This window comes from Myotis yumanensis, unplaced genomic scaffold (assembly GCF_028538775.1).
Source record: "Myotis yumanensis isolate MYYU_CA2020_CCGP unplaced genomic scaffold, mMyoYum1.0.hap1 SCAF_7, whole genome shotgun sequence".
NCBI classification, from domain to species: Eukaryota; Metazoa; Chordata; class Mammalia; order Chiroptera; family Vespertilionidae; genus Myotis; species Myotis yumanensis.
The window spans coordinates 82,017,880-82,041,282 of record NW_027223758.1 but is presented as its reverse complement, the minus strand read 5'-3'; the positions used below and the strand labels follow the sequence as shown (position 1 = coordinate 82,041,282).

The 23,403-nt window shown below is 48.7% G+C and overlaps 1 protein-coding gene across 2 annotated transcripts in view; it reads left to right on the top strand.

Annotated features, from left to right (window-relative positions):
- LOXHD1 (lipoxygenase homology PLAT domains 1) overlaps positions 1 to 23,403 on the top strand; it is a 100,586-nt gene that overhangs the window by 45,799 nt on the left and 31,384 nt on the right. For both annotated transcript variants that reach the window (XM_070421626.1, XM_070421625.1), the window contains exons 15-28: positions 99 to 175; positions 1,034 to 1,230; positions 2,351 to 2,543; positions 6,886 to 7,046; positions 8,543 to 9,011; positions 9,487 to 9,641; positions 10,983 to 11,119; positions 13,545 to 13,714; positions 14,498 to 14,602; positions 15,670 to 15,798; positions 16,919 to 17,083; positions 20,291 to 20,472; positions 21,425 to 21,541; positions 22,239 to 22,401. In XM_070421626.1, coding sequence (XP_070277727.1) covers positions 99 to 175; positions 1,034 to 1,230; positions 2,351 to 2,543; positions 6,886 to 7,046; positions 8,543 to 9,011; positions 9,487 to 9,641; positions 10,983 to 11,119; positions 13,545 to 13,714; positions 14,498 to 14,602; positions 15,670 to 15,798; positions 16,919 to 17,083; positions 20,291 to 20,472; positions 21,425 to 21,541; positions 22,239 to 22,401 — 2,420 coding nt within the window. The remainder of the gene's footprint in view (positions 1 to 98; positions 176 to 1,033; positions 1,231 to 2,350; positions 2,544 to 6,885; positions 7,047 to 8,542; positions 9,012 to 9,486; positions 9,642 to 10,982; positions 11,120 to 13,544; positions 13,715 to 14,497; positions 14,603 to 15,669; positions 15,799 to 16,918; positions 17,084 to 20,290; positions 20,473 to 21,424; positions 21,542 to 22,238; positions 22,402 to 23,403) is intronic.

The following is a 23,403-nucleotide window of genomic DNA, read 5'->3' as shown; positions in this document are numbered from 1 at the left end:
AAGTGCTGGCCTCCCTGGTGACTCTGCATAAAATGTGTGATGGTTGGTTGTCTGCCTGCCCCCCTCAAAGAGCTAACAGCCCCTCATTTGCCCACCAGGTGGTTGGACAAAGATAAGGATGATGGACAGTTGGTCCGAGAGCTGCTGCCCAGTGATAGCAATGCAACACTGAAGAGTAAGTTGTTCTGTGACCAGGTGCTGGCGGGCCCTGGGCATGACAGGCGCCCTCCCTTGGCTACACAGAAGCAAACCCTGGAGAAAGCACAGGCTCCTCACTTCATTGGCACCGGGAGGGTAAAGAGAAAGGGGCTCCAAGGGAGGATCTGGAAATCTGTCTGTCTGTGCTGTGCACACAGGCTCTTTGTGGCCTTGGGGATGGGGCCCTGAGAGCATTTGGACCTCGCTTGATTAGAGTAACAGAAGCAATAGCACTAAAGCTAAAAAGGGTTCTTTCTCCTTTTCCTAGATGCTTTGTCCTTCCTTGTGCACAGATGATGCAAACCTTCCTGGGTGATAAAATAGAGTAACCCCAGCATTGTGTCCCACTTAAGAACAGGGGTCTTCAGGTCCACACTAAGTCCACATTAGGGCTTCACTCCTGGCTGGCTACTGACCAGCTGTTGACTTCTTGAGCCAAACACATAAGCTTCTGAGGCTCCAAATCCCCACGTATAAAGCCGAGGTCAGAATACTTAGCAGTAATACTGTGCATATAATGTACTAAGGGGTCGATGCTCCCTTGGCCTCAGATTTCTCATCCATCAGATGAGAAGTTAGTGTTGCCTGCATTCCTGTTCCTTGAATGTTCACACTCGGTGGGGCAGGTCGAGCAGGTAGTAGGATTCTGCTGTTGTAGATGAGGGGACCCCACAGGGATGAAGGGAACCCTGTCTCAAGTCACAGGACTACTTAGAGAGAGCAAGAGTCCACCCCTGGTTTCAGACCCGCCCCCCTCCCCCTTCTGCTCCATGCTGCCTCCTGCTGGCCCTGCACTAACCCCCTTTCTTCCTGCCTCCTGCCTTGGACTATTTAGACTACCGCTATCATATCCGCTTGAAGACGGGGGATGTCCCTGGGGCCAGCACCGATTCCACAGTCTTCATCAAGCTTTATGGCAATAAATCTGACACCATCAAGCAAGACCTTCTTGTCTCTGACAACAACCTGAGTGACTATTTTGAACGTGGCCGCGTGGATGAGTTTACCCTCGAGACCCTGAACATTGGGACTGTAAGTCTCCTTCCCAGGACTGCATGACATCATCTCACCCATCTCCCTGCATATATCTATCTGACCGTGGGTACACACACACACACACACACACACACACACACACATACCACTCATGTACACAAGGATGAACTTATTTTGAAGGGAAAAAATGCCCACGTGGGGGTTAATGAGGTACGTTGTTTTACTGCTATGACCTAGAACAGCAGCAGATATGTGAATAGTGGTGAAGCTTTCAGAGTCTCTTCGGGGATGGAATGCATGTATTTAGTGACTGTAGATCAGCTGCAAAGAGACACTGACTACCCATCACAGGGAGAATCTGGGGGGCTGGAAGGGACCTCAAAGGCTATCTTATAATTCCATCTAATGTTAGAATTGCCCAGTAAACAACATTTCAAAAAAGCATAAAAGCAATTTGAATACTGCAGAGCCACGTACATATAAGGATGGTAACATGATCATCTACACGATCATCTATGTTGCCTGTGGGCAAAGATGTTAGAATTACAACGAAAATAGCAAAGCCAGTAAAGTACTGAGTGCTACTGGAAAGAGGAAACATTCCCAGACCAAGAGGGGAGGAGGAATTGGACACAGATGACAGCCCCCTGAGAGGCTGTCCACATAGGGTCACCTACAGGATGGAAGTGTCAGAGAAGAAATGCAGACACACATACAACAGTGCATGTTTAAAACAAGTCAAAGCCACATCAGTGACATGGCTACCAGCCACAGATGGTTAACATTGTGAATGTTTGCTTTCTTGCCAAGTCACCACATTATTATTAATTGTGTATTAAGTACCTGCCTAAGTACACACCAGAGCTTTCAAAGTTCATGCCTCACCTGTTCCCCCACTTGCTTCTCACAACACCCGCCGGAGGTGAGCTGGACTAAAGAGGGAGCAGAGATTCCAGACAGGAGAGGTGGTGCCCTCGCCCCCAGCTGGCTGCTGGCAGACAGGCACGGGGCCCAGCCTCCTCCTGCTTAGCCTCCCTCTCCTGAGAAACTGGGGTTGAGTCACAGTTTGGGCAGGTGTTTGGGGAGATAGGGATGGAGGCATGGAGGTTTCTGGGCACCAGCTCCTTGCTCACCCACAGCCTGGTTTTCCTTCCAGATCAACCGGCTGCTGATCGGGCATGACGGCACGGGTATGGGCGCCAGCTGGTTCCTGGCCAGTGTGCAGATCCGTGTGCCCCGCCAAGGCAAGCAGTACACCTTCCCTGCCAACCGCTGGCTGGACAAGAACCAGGCTGACGGGCGCCTGCAGGTGGAGCTCTATCCCAGTGAGGTCGTGGAGATCCAGAAATGTATGGAGGGGGCAGGGGTGGGATGGCAACATCATTCCCCTGTTGGGTGGGGTGGTGGGGTTGGAGGACAGACTGTGGGGCAACTTAGGTCTTATCTCCAAGGGGAAGAGTGAGGGGAGAAAATGGGGGCTTCCTCTGGTACCAGGTTCCCAGAAGGGAGGAGGGCTCATTGCACAGATGGAGAAACTGAGGAGTCAAAGGATGAAGCACTTTGTCCTGGGCTAAAGTTAGCATGTGACTTTATAAGAAATGTACATTCTCAGCCCTGTGGACAGGAGGACTTAGTGCATGTCTTCCCCTGGGAAGACTGACTGAGGAGATAAAGCTGTTTGTTCAGTCATTTATTATATATGTAACTAGAGGCCCGGTGCATGAAAATTTGTGTGCTTGGGGGCATCCCTCAGCCCAGCCTGCATCCTCTCGCAGTCTGGGACAACCTCGGGGGTTGTCCGCCTGCTGGCTTAGGCCTGCTCCCTGGGGGATTGGGCCTAAGCTGGTAGTCAGACATCCCTCTGGTAGCTTGGGAGCCCTCGGGGGATGTCCAACTGATGGCTTAGGGGGAATGGGCCTAAGCCGCAGTTGGACATCCTTAATGCTGCCAAGGAGGTGGGAGAGGCTCCTGCCACCACCACTGCACTCACAGCTGTCAGCCTGGCTTGTGGCTGAGCAGAGCTTCCCCTGTGGGAGTGCACTGATCACCACGGGGGAGCTCCTGCATTGAGCTTTTGCCTCCTGGTAGTCATTGTGCGTCATAGTGACTGGTCGTTCCTGGTAGTTCTGTTGTTAGGGTCAATTTGCATATTACTCTTTTATTATATAGGATGTTTCTCTGAGCCAGCACTGCCCTAGGCTCTGTGGGGGCAGCCATGAGCAAAACAGATAAAATTCTATCCTCATGGATTTCATATTCCACCAGGAGAGACAAACAATAAATATATACGGCCAAGTAAGAGTTGTGATGAAAAATGGCATGGGGGTGGGGCCTTTATGGACAGGGTGGTGACATCTGTGAATGAAGGCAAAGTTCAAGGTGACTTGGCCACCTATTGCACATAATGCAAGAGCCATAGGTCATGGTGGGGCTCAGAGAAGCAAGAGGTTATCGAGAGGGTCAGGAAGACAGTGGGACCAAAACCTGCGTTTGCTCACTTTCCTCACCTCTGCGTTTCTACATCTACCCTGAAACAAGTGCGCAAGGCTCCCTCCACAGGAAGCTTCCCTGAGAGGATCCCCGATACAAACTCACCTCTCTTTTCCAGAACCTTTGTGTCTTTCCGTGTGTGCATTTTCTGTCCCCAACTAACCTACAGGTTCCTTGAGGGCTGTGTCACATACACATGTTTTGTAATGGTACCTGACAGTGTGAGGAATCAACTCCTCCCCTCTTTTTATGAATTAGAACTTGATTTCCAACAGAGTAATACAGATACTAGTTAACAACAGAAAGGTAAAAACACAGTAGTTCCCTTCCTCTGCCCCAGCCCCCTTCTTCAAAGGTAACAACTTTTCAATTACTTTAGCTTTTTCTCCTGAAATGTACCTCCATATTTAAATAATGTGCTTTATCAACTTCTTGATTTTTTTTCAGTCAAAGACATTAACTATTGACTTTCTACTCCAGAAAAGGAGGATTTAGCTCTTTAACACATGTGCATGTGTAAGTGTGTGTGTGTGTGTGTGTGTGTACACCTACACGCTTCCCTTCCTTCCAGCCCTCAACAAAATTAAGTCAAAATTCAATTTTTACACTATTATGACTATGCAAATATTATTCACTGCTGAAATACCTACTATACACTGGTTGAATTCCATCTTGTATACAATTTTCTGTTTTTTTTTTCCTGGAGTTTAGTGATAGCCTTGTTTTTTTCACTTGCATAGTTTTCTATATACCTATCTGCATTTCTATATACCCCTCTGTACAGCCACCTGTCTATATAAGTGTGCTAGGACGGCCGTAACAAAATACCACAGACTAGGTGGCTTAAACAACAAAAATTTATTTTCCCATAGTTCTGGAGGCTGGCAGTCCAAGATCAGGTGTGACTAGATTGGGTTTCTTGTGAGGCCTTTCTCCTCGCCTTGCAAATGGCTGCCTTCTCACTTTATGTTCACATGGTCTTTCCTCTGCATGAACAAGTCTGTCCTAATCTTCTCTTATAAAGACACCAGTTATATTGCATTGGGCTCCACCCCAATGGCTCCATTTTAACTTAATCACCTTTTTAAAGGCTCTATTGCCAAACGCAGTCACATTCTGAGATACTAGGGATTAGGGCTTCGACATATGAATTTGGGGAGACACAGTTCTCCCACAATACCATCTTGTTGCCATGTCTCTAACAGAACTAAACATTTGTACATGTGTGCAAACCCAACAGGAATTCTGTTGATTTTCTCTCTACCTCCTTCTCCCCTAATCTCTGTCTTAAGACATTTCTTTGGGAACCTCTGCCCTCTAGGCTGCCACAAAGCTGTCCTTTTGGTACTCCCTTTCTTGCCATCTTTTTGGAAATTCCTCCTTTTTTGGTTGTCCTATTTCCTGGATTTCACGTCTTCTTCTTCTTTGATTTATTTCCTCATTTCAGTAGAACACATTCTCTACTAGTAGCTCCCGGAGAAAAGGTGGAAGAGAAATGGTGAGACCTTGCATGTCTGCCAATGTCTTTCGCCTATCCTCATAGTTGATCAATAGTGTGGCTTGCTACAGAATTCTGAGTTGAACTTTTCCCCTTAGAGTTTAGAAGGAATTTTTCTACTATCTTCTAGCTCCCTGTGTTCCCATTGAAAAGTCTGGTGCCATTCTGTGATCCAAGCCCTTAGAGTCCCCCCCCCCCCCCCCCCCCCCCCCCCCCCCCCCCGCTAAAAGCTTCTAGGATCCTATTTTTATCTCTGGCATTCTGAAACTTTATGATGTCTTCACTGCCTTTTGTGATTTAGTTTCATCCATGGTTCTTAGAATTCATGGGCTCCTTCCATCCAGAAGCATTTTTTTTAGTTTGGAGACTTTTTTGTATTAGTTCTTTGACAACTTTCTGTTTCCTCTGTTTTCATTAGAACTGAACTCTTAGTAAGATATTGGACTTCCTCTGATTTTCTTACCCTTATATCATTTGTCATTTTGTTCTTTGGAAATTTCCTTTTTGTTCTTCAGAGCTGTTCTTGACTATATCCTTATGGAATACTTCATTCCAGCTATCACAGGCTAATTTCCAATAGCTTGTTCTTGTTCTCTGACTGCTCATTTTTATCTGACCTAATTTTGTATCACCCTGGCTGCTCATTGTTCTGAGAACCGAGGGTCGGAATGGGGTTGGGAGTCCTCTTCCTTCAGAATGCCAGCTTTTACTGTATCCCCTGTTATCCATGTGCTAGCTCACCCTCACTCCCAGCTGAGTCTGGTATTTCTAGTTCAACTTCTTCAGACTTGCAGCTAGTCCTCTTGCTTTCAGCCTCCAGTTTCTCACATTGCCATGGTAATGGAAGATCCTCGTCTTGTTGAAAATAAGTCTTTACTTAAAAAAAAAAATCATGATATTGTCTTACAGCATTGCTGAAAGGGCAAGTCTTAAAATAGTCACTGAAAAAATATGGCCTCATAGTTCTGAAGGCATTTGGCTCTCCACTGGGAAGCGCCCTCTAGTGGTGCAGACCTGTAACATATTTCCACCCTCTAACACAGTGGTTCTCAACCTTCCTAATGCCGTGACCCTTAAATACAGTTCCTCATGTTGTGGTGACCTCCAACCATAAAATTATTTTCGTGGCTACTTCATAACTGTAATTTTGCTACTGTTATGAATCGTAATGTAAATATCTGTTATGCAGGATGTATTTTCATTGTTACAAATTGAACATAATTAAAGCATAGTGATTAATCACAAAAACAATAATTATATATGTGTTTTCCGATGGTCTTAGGCGACCCCTGTGAAAGGGTCGTTCTACCCCCAAAGGGGTCGCGACCCACAGGTTGAGAACCGCTGGCCCAGGGGGAGGCACACGGCAGAGCGTGCCAGCTCTGTATTGACTATTCGACATTCCTAGTGCCCGAGGACGCGTGTGGTGCAGTGGGCGACTGGGTTTTGGAGTCTGATCGATTGGGTTTGCCACTCCTGACACCTACTCAATTCCTCTATGCCTCAGTTTGTCCACCTGTAAAATGGGGATGATAGTATCTACACATGATATTGATGAGTTTAGATGAGATAATGCCTGTGAAGCACCAGACACATGGCACAGGCCTGGGAAATATTTTTGTTACTATCATTGCTATTGTTGTGATTACCTAATGTCCCATTTTCCCCCTGCATGTCCCATTTCTCTCCCACTAACATGGCAGTGGTCCACTACGAGGTTGAGGTTTGGACGGGAGATGTGGGCGGCGCAGCCACCACTGCCCGAGTCTACATACAGATCTATGGCGAGAAAGGCAAGACAGAGGTGCTCTTCCTCTCCAGCCGCTCGAAAGTCTTTGAGCGGGCATCCAAGGACACGTTCCAGGTGTGTGGGGGGAAGGCAGCGGAAGTGCCAACAGAGGGCCCAGGGGACGCCTGGAAATGAAGGGATTGGACTAGATCAGTGGTTCTCTGGCTTCCTATTAGAATCACCTGGGGAGCTTTAAGGAAAAACTGGTCCATACCCCGATCAGTTAAATGAGAAATTTATGGGGATTCTTTAAAAGCTCGAGTAGTGATACTAATATGCTGCCAATTCTGAGAACCATGGGAGTAGAGAAATCTAATTTAGCAAAATATGGCACTAGGCCCGTGGTTACTGCATCCATTTCCAGCCCGGTGGCCTCTGATTCCACAGCTCTGTCGGCCTGAGGGCAGGGCCATCTCCCCAGGCAGGATACTGGGAGGCCTGGGGGTCTCCTGGTTCTGCTTTGAGTGCCCTGGGCCTCAGCCTGCCCCTTTGAGTAGAGGAGAAGAGAGTTGAGGATATGGGAATATTGTTAGCAGGAGAAGAGAATGCAAGGATGGTGCTCATTGGGTGACATGTAGAATTTTGATATGAGACATAAGTGTGTGTGTGTGTGTGTGTGTGTAGGGAACATGATCAGGCTGGTGTTCTGTGTGTGTTTGTGTGACACAAGCAGCTGAGCCTTTAGAAAAAGTCCTAACCCAGTGCCCAGTAGAGAAGGTCCTGACTGGGCGGGGCCAGGGCTCACCCTCACTCCCAGCTGAGCCTGGTATTTCTAGTTCAACTTCTTCAGACTTGCAGCTAGTCCTTGGGTGCACCGAACGCTGGTGCTGGATGGGGCCTCATTGAGTCCAGCCCCTCCATGCACTGCTGAAGAGGCAGCAGCCCTAGCCTCGGGCCTCTCTGAGCCTCAGATTTTCCACCCGTTCAAACCTAGCTTTATAATGCCTGCCTGGCCTGCTTCACAGTCCCTGAAAGGATCAAAATAGTCCATGTCAGGGAAAGTGTTTGGGAAACTGACCAGTCATGGAGATGTGACAGAGCGGTACATCTTCTGGATGCAGACCGACTGGCTGGGTGAGGCAGATGCATCACGGGTGGCAGACAGGTGGGGAGAGGGGACCAGAAGTGGGCCTCCCTGGGCAGGTTGATCACACGGACACTGTGACCTGGGAAACACTGAAGAGGAGATCCAAGGTGCTGAGGAAGGGACTAAGCAGATTCAGAGCCCATCCCCTAAGTAGGGCGGGGGGGGGGGGGGGGAGGGAGGGAGGGAGAGAGAGAGAGAGGAAGGAAAAGGAGAGAAGAGAGAGAAGAAACAGGGAGATCATCTTGACCATCACAGGGGTTTAGAAAGAAATACATCTGGGTGGAGGGTGGGGCTTGCGAGAGGTCCTCTAAGGTGGGCCGAGAAACAAGGCTGGGTGTGTAGGACAGAGGGAGCTGGTAGAAGCTCTGAGCTTTGAAGCCTGGGACTCTCCAACTGTGACTCTGCACCAAGCCTGTGCCTGGCTCTGCACGGGAGGTGGGAGGACACCAGGGGCCACCCCACCACTGCTCCCCTCTTTGCACAGCTGGAGGCAGTTGATGTTGGGGAGGTCTTCAAGATCCGACTGGGGCACACGGGAGAGGGCTTCTCACCCGGATGGTTCGTGGACATGCTGTGGCTGCGGCACCTGCTGGTGCAGGAGGTGGAGCTCACCCCCGAGGAGGAAGCCCGGAAGAAGAAGGAGCAGGACAAGCTGCAGCAGCTGCTCAAGAAGGAGCGGCTGAAGGCCAAGCTGCAGAGGAAGAAGAAGAAGAAGAAGGGCAGTGACGAGGAGGATGAGGGGGATGAGGAGGAATCCTCGTCGGAGGAGTCCTCGTCTGAAGAGGAGGAGGAGGAGTCATCTGAGGAGGAGGAGGAAGAGGAGGAGCTCGGGCCGGGGATGCAGGAGGTGATTGAGGAGTACAAGTTCGATGTCAACCGCTGGCTGGCCAGGGGCAAGGAGGACAATGAAATTGTCGTGGAGCTGGCGCCCGCCGGTCGGTCGGGTCCTGAGCGTAAGCCTGAGCAGGGATCAGACAGCCCCCCGCCCCCAAGGGAGCCCAGGGAGGGGGAGGTGCCTAGCTCTCCTCTCACATGGGAGCCCCATAGGTGGGCACCCAAATAGCTCTCCTGACATGTGTCTTAAATGCCACCATGGACAGTTCCCATCTGGGGTTAGCATTGCTTTTGTCCCAGGGCTCTCAGGAATGGTTGACTTAGAGGAACCCTGATATAACTCAGTGTTGGGGACATAAAGTAGGAGGGCTGCTCAGGGTGAATTTTCCTGAGACTTCTTGAGATATATAGAAAAGAAAAAAAAAAAGTCCTGGGTGGAGAGAGGAAGGGCAGATTTCGTTCCAGGTTGGTGTAGATGTGGAGGTATCTGTAGACACATCTAGCTTCCACCATCTACCTGGATCCAAGAGACTGATCCTCAGGCCCACTCAGAGGCCCGTGCATCCTCCATGCTGTGTCTTTCTCTGTCTCCAGCCAACACCTACCAGGTCCAGGTTATCACAGGGAACGTACCCAAAGCTGGCACCAATGCCAACGTCTTCCTGACCATCTATGGCGAGGAGTACGGGGACACAGGGGAGCGTCCTCTGAGGAATTCAGACAAGTCCAGCAAGTTTCAGCCCGGGCAGGTATGGTATAGTCTTCTGGCCATTGGGTGGGTGATTGGGACTCAGACAGAGGGAGCCTTCTGGTGGTTCCCAAGGCCTCCCCGCCCCCGCCCCCTCCACCCCCCCTGCCAGTAGCTGCCAGGTCCAGCAGTGAGCATTGTTCAGCCCAACCAGGTGTCATGGAAGTGCCTCCTCTGTAAGAACCAACGGTTTCGATGGGGAACGTAAGAAAGGCACAGGTGGGGGTCCAGCTCCAAGACCCCACAGGAACTCACCGGAGATAGCATGGGTAGCAGACACTCAGTGCTAAGTGGGTGGAGCAGGGGTTCAGGAAGGAAGTGTGACCATAAGATGGCACTTTGAGGGACACAGAGAGATATAAAGGGACTTGGTAGATGAGTATGGTACAGATGTGCAAAGATGTCAGTGAGAGGTGCTCTCTGAAGACAAAGATGTGGGTAGAGAGGTGGAGGCCAGGTTGAGGATACTGAGTCTTCCTGCAGGGCTGTGGTTAAGGCTGAGCCGAGGTGGGCACTGCCTCTGGGAAGCTTGCTGAAACCAACCCAGGGGGTGGGGGAATGAGGGCCTTGAAAGACGGGCTGAGAACTATATCCTGAAGCCACAAAAACTTTTAGCATTGAAAGAAATGCACTCCCCTTCCTTGTATAGTGGGAAAGCATGAAAAATACAGCTGCCTCCTTTGTCCTTAGAAATTGCACAATATCCTCTGGCTAGAAGACTGTCCCTCGTATCACCTTTCCCATTCTAAGCCAGGTTCCCTCATCCACACAGAGGAAGAAAGAAAGAAATCAAATTCATTAAAATACTTTTGGACTCCTCACTGATTTATTTCAGAGAGCCCTGGTTTTTCTCCCTTCCCATGACTTAAGGATCATGGTTTATTTCTGTTTCAGCACTTTTCTTGAAAAAAAATTATAGCCACTATGATCTGGGTTTAAAGAGTTTAAAAAGTGATAGCTAAGAAGACCCTATTCACTCAGTGTCATCTGTTTCCTGCTTCCTCCTGTGCGTATACATACACTCGTCCACATTCAATCTTCCCACCTCAATAGCGAGCAAGTCCAGTACTTCTGTTTCTGGAAATCACTTTGGATTTACACTTTGGCTCCTTGAAGGTCTTAATTAAAATGTGTGGCTGAAGGAGTTTATGCACACATGTACACACATAGCACATATCCAAGCAGCAGTTCGCCCTCCTGCCCAAAACATATATCCCACAACGTAAAATCCATGTGTCCCTTCCTGGTTTGGGTCTCACAACAGCCTCAGACCCTGGGACGGTGAAGCTGATGCAAGGTGGGGAGGGTACCGCCCTCTGAGTGCTACCCTGGCCCTTTCCAGACAGACACGTTCACCGTCTGTGCCATTGACTTGGGGCCCCTGACCAAGATTCGGATTGGCCATGACAACGCAGGCGGCAGCAAAGCAGGATGGTTCCTGGACAGAGTAGACATAACCGACATGAACAATGAGACCACGTGAGTGGGGCTGGAGGGGAAGGAGGACAGGTCATGCCTGCCACTAAGATAGTCTTGGAATGAGGGCTGAGGGTGGGGTGGCTGTGATGCCTGAGGGTGAGGGTGGGGTGGCTGTGATGCCTGAGGGTGGAGGTAGTTGGGGGGCTGTAATGTAGGTTTGGTCCATGTAACTGGCTAGATGGGCATTGCCTCCCTCCCTTCCCTCTCATTGGGCTGCCCCCTGAGTTCCTTGCCATCTCAAGTAGCAGTCTGATAGAATATCCAATCCAGTTCTTGAGGTCTATCAACTCAGAAAGTTGGGTTTTCCTTCCCTGCCAGACCATCACTGGCCCACTCTCCATGGCCAGACTTAGTCACCTATATGTCTCTCCAGATATAAAGCAACTTCAAGTACATTGTTCTAATGTTCTAGGCCACCTGTAAAGGCCAGATAGTAAATATTTTAGACTTGGGGGCCACTCAGTCTCTGTCACACCTGCCTGACCTTTTCAGGAGGAAAGCAGCTATAGATGATTCCTAAATGAGGGGCTGTGGCTGTGCTCCAGTAAAGCTTATGGACATTGAAAGTGGAATGTCATGTCATTTTCACATGTTGCAAAATATCGTTGTTCTTTAGGTTTTCCCCCAACCATTTAAAAATGTAAAATCCATGCTTAGTGTGTGGAATGTACATCAGCAAGCGGTGGGCAGCTTTGGCCCACAGGCCCACTGTGAGCTAGGTTGGAAAGGGGGTACTTTCCTCCCGACAGGTGAAGGATCACCCCCAAGGGAAATACAACTATAGCCCCAGAATCAAATTGTGCCAGAACCAGAACCAGGACTTCAGACCATCAGTGATGAATGTGCTATGCAGTATTTCTAGCAATAGACCCCATTGCCTCTTGGGATGTGCTGGAGGCAGGGGAGAGGCAGAGGGGAAAGCAAGGAAGATCCTAAGTGGGTGTTGTTGCTGCCCAGGGCCTGCCAGTGCCTGGGATGTAGCGGACACCCAATAAAAACATATTTGTAATGTAAACAAGTTCTTGGCCTTTAGCCTGGTATCTCTGGGAGCATGTTCTCTTCCTGGCTTTCCTCTATGCAGGGTAGGGGGTGAGGAGGCTCACCCCTCTTCCCACCTCCTTCCTGCCCCACCAGCCCAAGAGATTGCTCCAGATGGGAACACAGGCACAGCTCTCACATGGCCTGACATCATGGATTTCTATGAGGCCGTCGTGATGGTGCCAAAGAGCCATTAGACAACCCCATGCTGGGATCCAGGGTCCTGACCTGGGGTAGGTCCTCTGCCAGGAACTGGCCAGGTTACCCTGAACAAGTTGCTCCATCCTCATGGCCTTTCATTTGCTCTTTGGATACATGGGCTTAATGATGCCAGCCCAGCTTACTTCTCCAGATGTTCTGAAAATCTAAGGCATTTTAAGCTGAAAAAGATAAGTGTTGCAGAAAACGTAGGGACAGGAACAAACTGTGAACATTGCTGCTTCCCCTTGCAGCTCTGTTAGGGTCAGTTAAATCTGTTCCATTGATTTAGCATTTCTGGGCCAGTCCAACAATTTTTAAATTATTGTAGCTTTATAATCTCTTTGTAATATCTGTCACTACTTGGCCTCTTTCATTATTCTTCAAAAATATTAGCTAGTCTTACCTTTTCAAATTAAGACATTATGTGATTTGAAAAAAAACTATTGGAATTTTGATTGTTATGCCATTAAATGTATGTGTGGGGAACTGCATATTTAAAATATTAAGTGCCACCCGCAAGGTACACATTTCCATTTACCCAAGAGTTTCTTTAGGTATCTCAGCAATGCTTTACAATTTTCTACACACAGCTGCTACACATTCCTGTTAAGTTTACAACCAGATATTTTAGTTTTATCACTCTTGGGAATGGAACCCCCTCATTACTCATCTCTCTTCCTCCCCATTCTTTTCCCCTCCTTTCTCCACTCTTTGCTCCCTTCATTGCCTCCTCTTCCTCACCCTCTTTTCCTGTTGTCTGTTTATATGTCTTCATTTCCTTATATTGAAGCCACAGTAAGGGCTCCGTGTGCAACCCTCTCTGCTAAAGTGGTCTGGCTAACAGATTAGCTCCAGAAAGGGTTGGAACAGTCCCCAGGAGCCCCTCTTCACTAGATGCCTCCAATATGACCCTGATTGAGGGTCAGCTGTGCCCCAGGCCCTGCTACACAGCATTTTTAATGGGTTGTTTGGAGACTCATCCCCACATTTGTTCTCTGCAAAAGGTAAGTGACACTGCTGGGGTGATTACTAGGCAAGGTAGGATGGGGGCAATGTCATGGAGGGCAGACAGGGGAGCATTTGGGCTCCCCACTGAGGGCCTCTAATTTCTCAACCCATGACTACTCCTTCATGAGACCTTTCCACGGAGATATTCCCAACCTCTCCTCATTCCCCACCCCCACAGGTACTACTTCCCATGCCAACGCTGGCTGGCAGTGGAGGAGGATGATGGCCAGGTGTCCAGGGAGCTGTTGTCAGTGGATGAGTCCTATGTGCTGCCGCCGAGCGAGGACGAGGAGGGTGGGGGTGGTGGTGAAAACAACGCCCTCGACAACATGGGCCTGGAGCAGAAAGGTTTCCTCAACTAGGGCTGATTTCTTCCCTCCAGCATCCCTCCCCTTTGCCTCTGCCCCATCCTAGGTCTCCATCTTCCCTCCTTCCCCTGTGAACTCTGGATACTTCTTCCTCTGGCATCCTATCTGTACTGCCCTCTCATTCTTCCATGGCAAGAATGGGGAGGTGGGTGAGCATATTCATACATGTCCAGCATAAGCCTGGGTATGTACAGAAAAAAGGTATGGAATGAAATAGAATATGATAGTATAAGGTAGGGTAGGGTAGGATAGAATAGAATAGAATAGAATAGAATAGAATAGAATAGAATAGAATAGAATAGAATAGGTGGTTCTGACTTGGCCTTGTATTCTCCCTTCCAGGCACATCAGAGGCCCTTAATACATTTTTGTCAAGAAAAAGAATGAACTTTCAAGAGTTCTGTGGTGTTTGTGCTCCCTTCCTTGCAACTCAAATTCCTAAAAGTCTTCTAAACCTGGAGGAGTCAGACTAAGTTTTCTGGATGATGAGCCTCTGACCCTCATAGTCACCCAAGTCTCCCCTAAGCATCCTACAACTCTATTGGTTGAGGGCTTCCAGTGTGAGTTGGAGGTAAGGAAGACCTCATCTCTGCCTTCAGGATGTTTCCAGACTAAAGGCAACTGCAGAGCAACACATCCTGAAAGCACAGCGATTCATAGGAATGGTCAACATGAACATAGAAACACACTCAGTATGTTTCTCTCTCCTTCCTGCAGGGGAGGAGCCATCTGCCACTCACTTCTCCACACTCCTCTCCTGCAGATAAATCTACCACATTCCAAGTGACCATAAAGACTGGGGACAAGAAGAATGCAGGCACAGATGCCAATGTCTTCATCACGCTCTTTGGTACACAAGACGACACTGGTAAGAAAACAGTGCAGGTCTGAGGTTCACCCACATTATCCCCAGAGAGACTGGAAGACTCAGCAGAATGTTCCAAGGAAATCCTGGTCCTCCCTCCCTCCCCCTCTCTCTTTTAAAAAAATCCCTTTTAAGAATCCCCCTTTATCATTTTATTGTATTTTATCATGGGAAGAACACTTAGCATGAGATCTATCCTCTTAAACTTTGTATGTGCAGTACATTATTGTTGGCTATAGGTATGTGTTGTATGGCAGATCTCTAGAGTTTATTAATCTCACTAATCTGAAACGTTATCCCTATTGATTAATAATTCCCCATCCACCCCTTTTGACATTTGAAGAAACAAAACCTCAGAAAATTAAACCATTTGCCCAAAGCCGTCCAGATGTTAAGTGGCAAAACCAGACATTGGACCAAGGTCTGTCTGTTAAGAGTCTACGACTTTCTACCTGGAGAGTGCTCAGAGCTGGGACTTACAGGGGTAAAGGAACTTGAAGACAATGTGGTACATGCTGAGGCCAGAGGGGATGGCAATAATATTGAGACCACCTCTGATTTCAGACTGATGCCACAGCCAAGGTCCCAGGACAGATTGCATATGTGAGATGGTTGGTGGGGGGCATTGGAAGCCATGCCTTCCACATGCCCCGCCCTTCAGGGAAGCTCCTGTTTCCCCAGGGAACATGGGGAAGGTGGCTTTCTCACTGGCTTCTCCCCAGGTGTAGAGACGTGAGGGGTATGGAAGGAGAGCAGCCGTTGACTTAGGGCCCCACCACTTTCTCCTGGATGATCTCAGACAAGGCACCTGGCCTGTGGGTGTGTCTTCTTTTCTTTAAATACAAACTGGAAGCAAACATACATACCTCAGAGGGTTATTGGGAAGTTCAATAAAGAGATACCCACCAAAATAAAATATTCCAAAGGTGCCCAGTGGGTGGTACTTGCACAGTCTAAAGCTGATGAAAATTCAAAAGTTGGTCATTATGAGGAAAGACTAAAGGGTTGGGCAGACTAGGTTTGAAAGGTCTCAGGATCAGCCAGTCATGTTGAGGTCATTTGGTTGACAGGAATGGCCCTCCTGAAATCCTCCAAGACCAATAGCAACCCGTTTGAGAGGGACAGCATCGATGTCTTCACAGTGGAAGCGCTGGACCTGGGAGATCTATGGAGAGTCAGGATCGGCCATGACAACTCAGGTCTGACTTCCCTCCCTCTGCTCCCTGCTAAGAATTTAGGGACCACAGACAGGTCCCAGTGTGTGTCTGGGAAAGAATCTGGGGGAAATTTGGATGTTATCTGCCTTTCATAATTACACAGCTTCCTAAATCCCTGCAGCCCAGTGGAGCCCTGGCTACATGCAGGATTCTGATCTAATTGGTCTGGGGTGGGGTCTGGACACTGACAATTTAAAATACTTTCCTTAAACCCCCACCCCCAGTAATTTTAGTGTGCAGTCAGATTTGAGAATCCCTGATCTAGCTCAGTGGCTCTGAAATTTGAGTGTGTATCAGAACCACCTGGAGGACTTATTAAAACACAGATTTCTAGGTCCCATCCCCAGAGTCTTTGAATCAGCAGGTCTGGGTGGGGTCCAAGAGTTCATATTTCTCACATGTGATGCTGAGGCTGCTGGTCTGGGGACCCCACTCTGAGAACCACTGATCTAGCCAATTCTTTCTAGAAGCCACTGACACTACTACTAAAGGATGTGCCCAAGTTTGTTCTTTCTCAGTAAAATTGGACTCATTTACTTGGTCTTCAAACCATGTCTTCTAAGCCCACAGAAGGAGGCCCTCCTCTTAGCACCTGGGGTTGAGGGGCTGGGTTCTCTGTTTGGCTGCTATGGCCTTTGTAAGCCTCAGAACTCCTTTTCCCGGGAAGAAACATTGATCCTTCACTGATTTCCCTTCTCTTCGTGAATCACAAACGGAGGCCAGGGCGCTGCCATGGGGTGAAATTAACACAGTTTCTTTCTGGCACCTCTGGGTTCCCTGTTTGGAGTGCCTTCCACCCTGGACAGTGTCCTTGCTTCCCTCCCCTCAGACTCTGCCCTCCTGTCATCTCTTCTCCATGCTCCTTTGCTCTTGCTAATGCCACTGACAGCAGCCCGGAGTGTGATCCAGCGCCAGCTGGGTACGTGTTTTTACAGGCATCATTTTAGCAATGCTTCACGCAAAAGGGATGACCCGTTCATGGTGGAGCTGTAGGCATCAGCCATTGAGTAGAGAAGGGCGCGTGGAGTCCCTGACATTACCGATAGGAAACCACCATATTGAAGTCTTTGATAGGTTCTGTGTCTCCTCTCCCTCCCTCCAGGCAAGGCTCCAGGCTGGTTTGTAGAGTGGGTAGAGGTGGACGCCCCATCTCTTGGAAAGTGCATGACGTTCCCCTGCGGCCTCTGGCTAGACAAGAATGAAGAAGATGGTGCCATCGTCAGGGACCTCTTCCACGAGGAGCTTCAGACGAGGCTGTACACACCATGTAGGAACCACACACAGCAAGTCTGGCCCTGTTTCCAGATCCCATCACCCACCCTCGCAACTCAGTTCCAACCCCTCCTCCAGTGTCCACTCTGGGCCAGGCTGACCTGGGAGACTGGGTCTCTTGCTCCTTTTCCAAACTCTCTGAGTCCTGTGAAGGCTGTGGGCTGAGCCCTGGACCCAGGAAAGAAAATATGGGACTTATTCCAAACTCCACCCCAAACTGGCTGGTGAGAACAGGCAGAGAGCCTGACTTCTCTGGAGCTCAGTGTCCCCATCTGCCAAAACAGAGATATTAGAGCAGGATGGTGGTAAGACCCCGAAAGGAAGAAGGATAAAGGTCTAACTGAGTTATTGTCACCAGCCCCATCACCTGTCCCCATTCCAGTCATTACATGCTGGGGAGTCACCACTATAAGATTTTATCCTGATTGGGGACAAATCAAAACGAAGGTAAAGGTAATTTCTTTTACCACTAAAGGAAGAGAGGAAGGGAAATAATTGGGTGAAGTTTTGACACTTTGCTCCTCTATCATCATCAGAAAGTATGTATTAAATGTTTCTATACATATAGGTAAATACTAGGTACTGGAACTCAAACTGAAGTCAACCAAACTATTAAAAACTGTCTGAATATTCTAAAATCTGAACTAAACCCAGAGAGTACAATTTTTTTAAATCAAATAATTAGCTGTGTTAAAATATTTCCCTCCACGCAACTCATACTTAGTATAAATCAGTTATCAAAAAGATTTTTAAAAAATCTTTTGCCTACAGCAATTAAACTGGCAATAGTCAGATCGTCAAAATACTTCCCAGTCTAAAGCCTAAAATAAAGTGACATTTTCTTCTAGTAAAGTCCTTGCATGTACAAAGCAAATTCTAGGTCCAGCCTCTGCCCCAGGACTGGCCTGCAGCCTAGACAGACACACTGCCCGGCAGATGCACACAGCTGGCGGCAGCATTGGGTGGGAACCTTCAGGGCAGAAGTGCTCAGTTCTCCCTTTGAGCCTAGGACAGGCCTTGCTCTTTACAGAAAAGAGAACAAGAAGAATTTGTATGGCCTGACCTTGAATACATTCAATTCGAGCCTAATATTAAAATTGAGCCATCTGCCCTTTGTCCTGCATTCACATTTGTCAAAAAGGGGAAAAAAGGGCAGGAAAGACTTGATTTACAGACCGATGAGCTATGGAGGCCCCTTCAAAATGCAGCTTTCCCCAGGTGGGGACACAAGGAGGAGTCTGCTGCCCAAAACCCACTGCCCTGATAGGGAATGTCCTGGGGCCCAAAGCCAGGAGCTCCAGGGGCTGGGGTGCCGTGGCTCAGGAATGGTGGGAGCAGGGCCCAGGCATCCTCATCGGGGCCTGGAAGGACCCAGGGCAGTTCATCAAGGCCGCTAATACACGTGAAACCACACGGTAGAGGCATATCAATGAAGAAGGGAGCTGTTGTCATGCCTGACCTCATAGGCTTCAGGGGGGAGGTGGGACACAACCCGGAGCCTTGAATGTCAGCATCGTGCCACGTCAGGGCTGGGAGGAACCTCAGTTTTCAACCTATGTTCTGAGGATCCCAGGTGTTGAAGGGGTGTCTGAGGGCAGCTGGTGGGAGGAGGGGGCTGAGAAGGGAGAGTCCTCCGCCCCCCAATTCATGCCATCCAGAGAAGCACCTTAGCTTTAAAAAGTCAAGTGTTTTTTTTCTGAATATTCTTGATAAATGTATTTATACAAATTCTGCAGTTAAGGAAACTGAAAGCCACAGATCTATCTAGTTAAACCCCCTCATTTTCTAGGCAAGGAAACTGAGGCCCAAAGAAGCATAACCACTTGCCCAAGGACACACAGCAACGTGGTTGCAGGGACAGAACTAAAAACCAGGAAGCGAATCGGAGCCCAGGCCCAGGAAAATTGGTGGAGGGTGGGCTGTTCCTACCAGACATTTTCCAGAGCTTTTCCCACTGCCACCTAGTCTCGGGGAAGCGCAAACCCATTGCCAGCTTCTCTGCTCAAGGCCTCACAAGCTGTAGGCTATGGTGAAGCCCAAGAGAACTAAGAAGGGGGACCCCATGCTGCAGAGAGAGCACCTCCATTATTGCCTGGGGGCCTGGAAGAGCTGGGACATGTTTCCCCTTAACCCATTGTCCAGGCGCTCATGGGACTAGCTGTCTCCTGCTTAGGCCGCTCCTCCCCGTGGCTTGAGGGTAGGCATCAGTACTCACTCCAGTTCATGACAATAGCACCCATAGAGGTTGGCTGCACAGGATTTGGGGTCAGACATTTCTGGGTTCAAGTTCAAGTTCCACCACTGACCGGCCATATGGTGACCTGAGGGTAGTTGCTTCACCTCCCTGGGCCTTGGTTTTCTCATTTGTAAAATTCAGTGCAACAATACCTACTCCACAGGGTCACTCTGAAGGTGACATGAGATAAGGAATATAAAATGCTTAATACTTACTCAGTGAACGATAATGATTACTATTACAAATATTATTACTATAGTTTCACAGCAAGGTAACCATGACAATAAATGAAAAGCAAATTCCTACTCTGGAGAAGGCTGTGCTACCTGTGAGGAGGTGACTTCTAAAGCGACTCCTTTCAAGGTCAAGATCATAGGATAGGGTACATTTCCTCTTGAACTCTTCTCTGGGTTTTCAAAGTGACCCATAGTAAACATACATATTTATATACAAACTAGAGGCCCAGTGCACAGATTTGTGCACCGGTGGGGTTCCTTGGTCTGGCCTGTGCAGATCAGGCCGAAACCAGCTATCCAACATCCCTGAGGGTCCCCGGATTGCAAGAGGGCACAGGCCAGGCTGAGGGACCCCATCGGTGCATGATCAGGCTGGGAAGGGACTGCAGGAGGGCTCCAGGGTATGTCCGGCCCATCTTGCCCAGTCCCAATTGGCCGGACCCCAGCAGCAAGCTAACCTACTGGTCGGAGTGTCTGCCCCTGGTGGTTGGTGTGTATCATAGAACAGTCGAACGGTCAAACACTTAGCATATTAGGCTTTTATTATATTGGATGTGATAAATTAAAATGCCACCAAAACAATGTTACGTTACTGTGTAATAACACGTGAAGGTCAGGTCCCTGGGCAGCAGCATCTCCTGGGAGGTGGTCTGGGGCAGTGGTGCTGTGAAGAACTTGACCTTACCTGTGTTTGTTTTCTATTCTCACTTTCCCTCTGGCTTTCCCCTAGTTGTCCCTTATGAGATCACCATCTACACCAGCGATGTCTTTGCCGCTGGGACAAACGCCAGTGTCTTCATCGTCATTTATGGCTGCGATGGCCTGTGCACCGAGCAGAAGAACCTGTGCACCAACAAGCGGGAGCAGAAGATGTTCTTTGAGAGGAAGTCTGCCTCCCGCTTCATTATGGAGGTATGTGGGCTCAGCAGGCTCCGGGGAGCCAGGCCTGGGGGGTGAGGTGGGCCCAGAAGACCAGCGAGTAGAAGGAGCCCTGCACTCAGAGGTAGGCATGTCTGATGGGCTGCTGTTAGAGAGAAAGACGGGCACCTCATCAATCTCTCTTGGTGTCAATACATCCAAGAATCTGGGAGGAGGGTGAGCCTCGCCCTATCCCTCAGAACTGGTGTCAGGATCAAAGGCTTTGGGTTGGGTTGCCAGGTGGGGGTGTGGGGGGGGGGGGGGCGTCTGTAGGATGCTGTAAGAACCTATCAGGAAGAATCTGACTTTCTGGTGGTGGTCAGGGGGCTTCCCTGAGGAAGTGATCCTTGAGCTAAGACCTGAATGATGAGGTAGAGCAGACACTGATTTATGTAAAGAAGAGGAAAGGGAGGGGCAGGGAAAGCATGTGCAAGGGCCCTGTGGCAAGAAAAATGTAAAATCTAAGGGACTGGAATTTGAGGGATATAGAAGATGAATGACTAAAGGGGGAGGGGACTCTTGGGGAGCCAAAGAGAAGGTCAGGCTGGCAAGACAGGGCATGGGTAGAACCAGAACTCACCTTCTGATACCCAAGCCAAGTTCTCAGGCAGGAAATGAGCTGCTACAATGATAAGAAATGACAGGCAAGGAGATGGGCTCCACCATGAAAAGAGGGGCCAGCCTCCCAGAGGTTGACTGAACGAAGGTGATTGAACTGAGACTAGGCTGCTTTTAAGTGGGGCGAGGGTAAGGGGAGCATGAACAGGGCATGTGTAGAGGACAGTGGGGGCAGGCTTGTGGGGGGCAGTGGGGATGTACTGGGGGAAAGTGAGCCCTGGAAGTTCAAAAGAACTCAAGGCTGGTGCCCCGGGAGGCAGGTTTTTGCTTGGGTTGTACTTTCTTGGACCTGTCAGCCAACATCTGGTGCGTTTTCTCCTTTCCAAAGCTAGAAGACGTGGGGGAAGTCATTGAAAAAATCCGGATTGGCCATGATAATACAGGCATAAATCCTGGGTGGCACTGTTCCTATGTGGAAATCCGCAGGCTACTCCCAGATAAAGATGTGAGTTTCTGATTGATCTGTCCTGCTGTTTGTTGTTGGTTTTTCCCCTTTCCAGAAGAGATTCCAGGTAGATTCATTATAAGAACCTGCAGCCTTATTAAGTTAAGATATACTCTTCTGAAAAAAATTCCCTCAGTTCACTTCGAGTGCAGAAACTAGCTCAAGTCCCAGGTGGAATCTTTTAGAAATTGCTTTAGGGGTCAAGGAGAAGGGTCTGGGCAGCCAGTCTCTGCTCCCCATCCCAACCAAGGTCATGCTATTGCTGAGTGACCAAGACTGCCCTTCCTGCTACTCAAGGTCAACCCACAGACAGAAATCCACCTGAACAACTTGGAAAACATTCTGAAACTACAGAATTCTAAACCCAGGAGACAATCATAGCTGTGGATATGAGTAACTTGGTAGAAATTTAAAAATACACACCCCTCCCCTTACCCTTTGAATCTGAGTCTCTGGCATGGGGTTCAGATATTTATTTTTCAGTGACTCTGGGAGCTCCAGCCTTCAAGAACCAACTGCTGATGTGGTTGTGTAAGACTCGATCTGCTGGAATTGGGCAGGGCTGTGGCTTTTGCATTATCTATGGGCCTCCACGACCCTTGTCTTTGGTCCCCATGAGTGTTGACATGCTGATGAACCCCTGAAGTGGGCAGTTTCCTCATTAAGTACTGATTTTTCTCTTTCCTCCTCACCCCAGGGTACAGAGACCGTGACTTTCGCTTGTGATCGATGGCTTGCCACCTCGGAGGATGACAAGAAGACCATTCGAGAACTGGTTCCTTTTGACATTTTCACTGAGAAATACATGGCAGATGGATCCTTAAGGCAAATCTACAAGGAAGTGGAGGAGCCATTGGACAGTAAGTGTGATGCCATCGCCCTCATCACCTCCCTTGTAGGGCACCTGCCCTGTGCCAGGTAGAGCCTTTGTACCCAGGAGGAAGAGTCTATTATTACTTTCATTCAATGGAGGAGGCAACTGATGCTCACAGAGGTTACATAATTGCCAACGTTCCCACAGCTAATAAATGGCAGGTCTATTCTTCAAAGTCTCACTGCAGCGTTTGTATTCAAATCCTTTCCTGGTGATGATACATCCAGATGTGTGTTCTCCTGTGCCTGTATTATCCTGGTCCTGTTCTCTCTTTTCTCTTGGTTTATTTGGCTACAATCTGTGGAGCTGGTCCCCTCTGCTCTTGCTGGATCCAGGTGTTCCGATCAAGGATGAACCCCGAAGCATCTTGGAGTCAGTAACTGGGGCTTTGTGTATTTGTTCTCAGGGGCTGGGTGCAGCTCCAGAGCGTCCAAGGTCATGGGTTTCTCTTCTGCTGTGCCAGTTAACTGGGCCCATTCCTTATGGCTGTGGTTTTCTCTGTAGGATTTGCACCAGCTGGATCACACTCTGTTCTTCTTCCGTTGCTGTAGTACCACCATTTTCTTGTTCTTTTCCTACCTTTCTGAATGCTATTTCCCTTTCTCATGCCAGGTGGCATTGCTCCGGGCTCAGTCCTCAGCCTTGTATTCTCCTTTCTTTCTACACTGTGTGAGTGTGAGTGAACACACACACACACTCACACACACCCATTCTTCCTGGACCACATGGGTGGAGTCATACCTCTGTTTGGACCAGTAATGCCATTGTCCATGTCAACCCCCATGTTATTTACCACTGGTCAGCTGTGTCAAAAATCAACTTTACCCGCAAAAAAACAGACTTTTTACCACTGATCACATACAAAAGAATACTTCTGTATTTTATCTTTGATACAAGATCAGAGATGCTCCAAAACCTTGGAAATCCAGCTTATGTTTGTTACACTGCCTTCTTGAAAAAAAAAACTGGAATAAAATTCAAGATTACA